Raw genomic sequence first — 7,045 nt, forward strand, 5'->3', positions numbered from 1 at the left:
ATCAAAAAGAAAAGAAAGACAAAACAAACCAAAACCAAAACAAAGAACAAAGTAAAACAAACCAACAAAAACCCAACCAAACCCAACCAAACAAAAAGAAGCCTCAAAATTATGAGGAAAAAAAATAAGCAGAGTAGGCAATGGAGAGACAGAAATGGAAAGGGCAGTGGCAGCAGCACACTGATATTGCATGTGCCTGTCCACTATTCCTGTCTTACCTGCAGCTCTGTCTTGGCATCGCTCAGCTTCTCCTCCTTCTCCTCCACTTCTGAGCTTTCAGATTTATTAAGGATACAGTGGTCAGGGTCCACTTCAGAGATGGCAGTCTCCTGCTCATTCACAGCTTCCTCTGCTGTCTCCTGGTTCAGTTTACCTTGCTCAGACATTCTTCCAGACAGAAATTAAAACAACAAGATTTGGTGACCTGAAAGGTCAAGACACCACGACAAACACACACAAAAAGACACTGGGGGTGAATTATTTCTTTTTTGGTTATTTTTTTTAAAATTTCCAAGTAAGTAATTTCATTTCCTTTGACAAACAACCCAAAGCGTGCAGCTCAGGACTGGAAAGCAACACACAGCCAGCTGGAGAGGTGTACTGAATTGACAGTGATGGATAACAGAAGTATTAGGTTAGGTTAAAGAAACAGCCCTGGTGGTGAGCAGATTTAAGGTAAGGTGCTCTGACTCCCCAGACCAGCCCTGGAACTGTCAAGGGGCAATGAGGGACACTCTGCTACAGAGCTCAGCAGCACCAAGCAAGAACATTTGGACAATGCAGGTCTCTGGCATCTCTGGCACCTCCTCTAGATTTTTTTTCCTTCACCACCCCCCCCCCCCCCCCCCCCAAATAAAAAGAATACCCAAACAAACAGAAATAAAACCCATGCCTGAGCACCAGCACTGTTTCTAGCACTCAGCCTTGGCTGCTGTACATAGCAGAAGCCCATGGTGCTCACTACCAGTTTAAAAAAAATATTATATTGAATCACCTCTTCAAATACATAAATATGAAAACTAAAATGGCAATAAAGCTTCCTGGGTCAGCATAATCAGGCATCAAACTGACACTTCCATTATTAAAACCCTAAGCCTCTTCCCAAACCCCACATCACTCTCCAGCACTATGAAAATCCTCCAGGAAGCCCTTGGCAGGTATTTCTAATGAAGATATCTTAACTGAGCTGCATTTGCTCTCAGCTCACAATAGCTTGTTGTACAGAAGCTTTAAAGGCTTTTCAAAGTTAAAGCCCTATGATTATTTTCTCCCTCTTTCTCTGTCTCTCCCCTCTGCCCCACCCCATCTCCCTCCTGATGCCTCCCCCACTGATCAATTGTCAGATGAGTCTCATGAATAATTTAACTTTTCTTTGCCCATCCATTTGGCCTAAGAAGGATCTTCAGGAAAAAACAAGTGCAGCTGAGAAAGGGAGAAGAGGGCTCTTTTGCAAGAGCCTCATCACCTCTCAGCAAGGAAACAGTGGCTTTGCCACACTCCTGGTTTACAGCTTGTCATTAACACTCTGGAATCACTTATCTTCAAATTCTGTAAGCTACTCTTTTGAAGTGGAAAAAAAATCAAAAAGAAGACATTCTCAGTTTACAAAACTTACTCCTTCCAATTTTTACTTTTGTTTTGAAACTGTAAGCAAACAAAAGCATAAAACCTTTCCTACATAATCTTCATCTTTGAGGAGGACTGGGGCATTTCCCATGGTTCATAAGCTAACTGGAACCTGAAGCTCAACTCTCAGCTCACACTAAGCCAAATCAAGCTTTAACTTCTTCTCCTTCCTCGCACCCCCCTGCCCAGGAAGTGCCATGGATTGGCTACTCTGCACTTCCAACCGAAGCTTCAACCGCTGTGCTAAGAATCCAAAACACGATGAGTGGCAAGACCTGAGACTGGTCTTCACTGGTTAAGGATCTTCCTCAAGAGAAGCACACACATGCACAAAGCTCTTCATGGACGTGTCACCCCACAGCTCCTCTGCACCCTCACACGGCGCCGACAGCGACATTTACACCCTGGGTTGATTCAGCCGCACCAAGGAAGCCGTTTACCTGGAAAACTGCTATAATTCCCACCGCCCTTCTGCTGGCTTCTGTTGGTTTTCGCTGGTAAAGTCCACACAAATGGTCAATGACAACGGGAGTCCCATGTCCCCATTAACAGTTCAGAGTGCCAATCTCCATGCTGGTCCTTCAGAGAGTTTGATGGATCATGGTCAACCTGGAAAAAGACGAGAAGTAAGTGACAATGGCAACGAATGCGGTACAAGGTAAAGATGCAAGAGACAGGACCAGGTTTCTAACATCAATGACCAGCTTCGTGCAAATCACTTTCACAGCTTGATCCAGCTCCACCTGTCTCAAAACTGCCTGCTTCTTCTCTAATGAAGGCTAGAGCCGGCTGTTCAAGTCATAACAGCTCCTACGCAAGCAGCTAAAATTAACAATTGCATTATGCATTGCAGATTACTCATTTCAATTCTAACCTTTTTTAGTGAATTCCAGCACTTTTCATTAAAAAAAGCATATATACATATTTATATGTAAGCTCATCTGTTTGCTTCAACAGAAATCAAGGAGGGGTATGAAGAAAAAGGACTTGCCTGCTTTTTACCTATGGGTTCTGCTCCTATTAAAATGTCAGCAGTCAAGCACCATTGACAAAGAAGCCTGGTGGGTGAACAGCTTTGCCAGGGGAGTGAACTGAGACCTTCCTTTAATGAGCCAAACAAAAGTTAAAATGATCAAGAATGGGAAGAGGAGAAGGAAGAAATCCTATTCCCCAACCAGAAAAACTTGCTTTTGTGGCACTGTGTGAGGAGGAGGAAAAAGGAGATCTCTAAGTTATGATTCAGAAACCAAACCTGAAGGAAAACTTGCATCTGCAATGCAATTTATGCTGCTCATCAGGACTGTGCTTGCCAGCTGAACAGCTGATCTGACAGAAAAGGAGCATTTTGGGCAGAGAGGGACCGATTTACAGGCTGTGTGCTGAACTACCTTGATACAACAGGCAGCTCTTCCCAAAGCTTGCATATTAATCACAGCTCCAGGCATTAATGCAAATACAACCAGCAAAGAGGAGGAAACATCTATCAGTCTGTTTGGTGGGGGGAGAACCACACCAAAACCAAAAGTCATCTCACTCTAATATTAGATTCCTTGTTTCTGAGGCACATTATAAGCTGTGCATGACTTCAGTGTGTGACAGTGCCCTGGAACTCACCACATCAAGAGAGTTGAGTTTCATGTGCCTGAAATGGAATCTAGCCTTTCACAAAACTCAAATCCTGCTCTCCTGGGGGGCTCTGGCACAGAAGGGAGACCAACAGGCAACTCTATTGGCTACCACTTTCACCCTGCAAGTTTACATACATAAATTAGATTTCTTTTCCCCAAGCCCCTTAATAATTTGTACAGAGTCATATAAAATAAGTCTTCCCATTTGTGCTGTTTGGTTGGTTGGTTGGTTTGGGGTTATTTGCTGTTTCTCAGAATTTCTGACCACATTGGCAAACATACTTACAGGGTCACGGAGGGAGCAGAGGAACAATATAGAAAACTACACCTAAGTACCCAAGTACATACAAATGTATTTCATGGAGTCAAAACTAAGAGGGAAAACAGTGACTGAAAACCTTTTCCTTATAACCATCTCCCATTATTACCTTTCCCTCACACTCCTGAAAGAGAGGGGAAAACTGAAAAATTCAACAAAACCAACCACCAGCCAAAGGAGCCCAAGCAAACAGACTGTGTTACAGGTTCACCCAGAGAACAACTAGCCAGGGCATAGACCATCACAATCAAACCCCTCCAAAACTAACTGAGAAACAGGTATCTATCCCAGAACCAGGACACACCAACACTATTTCAGGATTCTCCAATGTTGCCATGTGTTAGTAATTAAGCATTCATAAGACAAACAAGCAGAGTAAACCAAACAAAACCAGACAACAAACTGACCAAACAAAGGGTATCATATCCAGCAAGTGAAGAGATCTGCCAAGACTCCAACAAACATCATTTCTGGTCTTGTGCCACAGATGCTCAGCATAATCTTCATGAACTGAGTTCCACACACTGTTAGATTTAAGATCTCTGATGTCAACATCAATGGCAGCGTACAAGAAGAGCACAGAATCCTGGATTAAAACAACTCCCCTATAGGTATCCCCGAGGAAAATACAAGCAAGCGGAAACTCAGTTCAGATTGTGCAGCTACCATTTTTCAACCCTGCAATGACAATGTTTCCTTGAATGATTTTTAAAAGTAAATTCTTCATAATTATCTTCTGGGGGAAGGGAAAAAAAAAATAAAAAGAGAAGGGAAAGTGAGACAGGGAGCTGTCACATATAGCAGACACCATCAAGCTCTTCCCCTTCCCTCTATATAAATTTCCTCCTTCTCCTCCTCCCTTCCATCATTAGGCAATTCACAAGCAATGACTAACCATTTACATACTATCATACGTAAAACATTCTTCTGGTTGTTTGGGTGGGCTTTCAAAAGGAGACTCAGGTTTCTATAAAATACTTCAGGAAGAGTATAAATAGCCAGAAGGGATCAGTCAGAAAATAGCCCTCGGGAGTGAGACGCTTGGATGGGAAGTACGTCTCCATTTCATGTGTGTCTCCAGGATATGAGGTCAGTTCAGTGATGAATGCACTTCTTACTATTGTCACTCCTGCAGTGACAGCACTGCTATGGGAAAACATACTTGATTATGCTCTTCCTTGCACACCAACAGAAAATGTCAGCGATGATTTGACTGTCAAAGCCTTCAGTGCCTGAGTGACGCAAGAGACCGAATGAGCGCACTTCTGTTTTTGGTCCTCAGGTAGAGAGCGCAAAGCTCGTTGCTAGGCAGAACCCACCCTCCAGTGCAAGAAAGCAACATTTCACAGGGCTCTTGGCATCTTAGAAGCAAATCTAAAGGAGCTTGTGTCAAAACTTCAGCCTCTAACTCCTTAAAGTACCTTGAGCATCTCACATGGCAAGGCAACAGGAAGCGCAGGTGCCCACCAGGCCATTTGCAGAACCACTTTGGTGGAAATATGTTTGTACAGAGTTCATAAGCACCAGCTGAGCAGCACACACTGTGGGATGCAAATGCTGGGCTTTGTTTGTAAGCTGCTCTCCTTATTGTCAGGATTTGCACTTTAGATGCTGAGGATAATACCGAGCTTGAGTAGCTATTGCCAGAGCTGGAAGAGAAAGGGATGGAAGAAGGCGTGTATGGTCACATACCTTCCTACAACACATACCACGCAGATTCCAAGAACAGTCTGTGGGAAGGAACACTTCATTTAATGCAAGAGCTTAAAATCTATCCCCAGAAGAGCAGCTGTCAAAAAAGCACAGAACAGGAAAATGAGAAAAGACATCAGAAAGGCCTTCTCAGTGCACTTCTGATAGTTGACCATCAATGAAATTAAACAGAGAGACATCTGACAAAACCCTAAGAGCCCACCACAGGAGAGTAAGCCCTTTCTGTATTGTGCACCAGGAAATGTGCTAATGGTCTCAAAAGCACTACATGCTGGAGCAGGAACTATGAGATCCTTATGCTTCCAGTACCAACATATCCTCCCTCAGAGGAGGAGATCGGCAGGCTGTAAGGCCAAACAGCATGCTCTTAAGTAAGAGCTGGCAGCAGCAGGAGGCAGGACTGATCCCTGCCAGAGTGAAACCCAAGGGGTTTTCCTCCAAATAAAGCTGCTAAGCATAACAATAAAATCATTTGAGCCTGAACAGCTCCTGTAACTGCAAACTGGGTGATGTTGGTGTTGCCCACACATCAGGAACCTTCCCATCCTAGCACAACTCCCCACTCCAACGGGTGGCTCGCAGGTATGAGCCCCTGAGCTGGAAGCAGTGATGTCAGTCATCATTTCAGGCGAGCAATATACACCTCATCCATGCAGATAAAGATAGCTTTGACTCATTACTGCCAACTCAAATTCCTGCAAACCACTGGAAAGGGGCTATGGCATAATCTCAAGATTATCAGTACACACAGCCCTCAGTGTTGCTAAACTCTCATGGGAGAAAGCATAAACCTGCTGTTATTTGACATTTAATTAAATATTCCAGTTGCTGCCATCAAGCAAATCTATGAAAAATCTCAGGTGTCACACTGAAAACACTCTGTGGTGGCTTCTAAGGAAACCTTCAGGATACAAACCCTGTTGTTAAAATACAGACCAAACAAACAAACAAATCAAACAAAACCCATCAGCCAAACAAAACCCCCCAAACAATCACAACATCAATCCCCAAATAAACAAAAAGGAGTTTTAGTCTGAAGACACTACTACTCAGTTGTCAGTCCTGGTTTTCAGACAAGCAGTTCTGTGAGCTCCTCCTGCCTGCTCTCTCCCAATCCCCACAGAAACACGTGTGCACTTGGAAGCCAAGTTTGCTGCTCTTTGTTACCATTACAGCTTAATAATCCATGCCAGCTCTCACACCAAAGTGTTTCAGTAAACAAAAACCTGGAAATAAAATAAAAATGAAGGCAGTGAAATACATGACATCCTGCAGATTCCCTTGCTGTTCAAAGACTGAAGATTAAACCTTAAAAAACCAAGGGCAGAAGCCTTATTTATTTTGCCCTTCCTCTTGCCTTCACTTTGTGCCCTCTCCATTATCACCATAAAGACAGATACAGCAATTGCCTAAATTTTCTACTCAAACCTTTGCAGGTAGAGAGTTAATTAGATGCATTTATTGTTGGCACTTTATAATAGAGACTGTCAGTAGACTCATTCCCTCCCCTCCTCCCCCCAGAAATTACAGAAACATGAGCATCTGTGTACAAGCAACAGTGCAGAGGCCACCGACCCACCTCAAGCAGGCCAGCAAACAACAGAGTGAAATATATGGGATCAGATATCAGAACCTAAGCAGCAACCTGAAGGCTACCAGGATGATGAAGGGGCTGGAGCACTGCTCTATGGGGAGAGGCTGAGAGCCCTGGGGCTGTTTAGTCTGGAGAAGACTGAGAGGGGATCTAATAACTGTTTAT

General features: G+C 43.7%; 1 protein-coding gene across 1 annotated transcript in view; it reads right to left on the reverse strand.

Moving 5' to 3' along the window:
* ARPP21 (cAMP regulated phosphoprotein 21) overlaps nucleotides 1-6,771 on the reverse strand; it is a 110,429-nt gene extending 103,658 nt beyond the window's left edge. The window contains exons 1-3 of the mRNA XM_054177163.1: nucleotides 5,266-6,771; nucleotides 2,067-2,235; nucleotides 219-424 (exon numbers count right to left, since the gene is read on the reverse strand). Coding sequence (XP_054033138.1) covers nucleotides 219-386 — 168 coding nt within the window. The 5' untranslated portion in view covers nucleotides 387-424; nucleotides 2,067-2,235; nucleotides 5,266-6,771. The remainder of the gene's footprint in view (nucleotides 1-218; nucleotides 425-2,066; nucleotides 2,236-5,265) is intronic.
* Nucleotides 6,772-7,045: the final 274 nt, after the last annotated feature.

This window comes from Dryobates pubescens, chromosome 38 (assembly GCF_014839835.1).
Source record: "Dryobates pubescens isolate bDryPub1 chromosome 38, bDryPub1.pri, whole genome shotgun sequence".
Lineage (NCBI taxonomy): Eukaryota > Metazoa > Chordata > Aves > Piciformes > Picidae > Dryobates > Dryobates pubescens.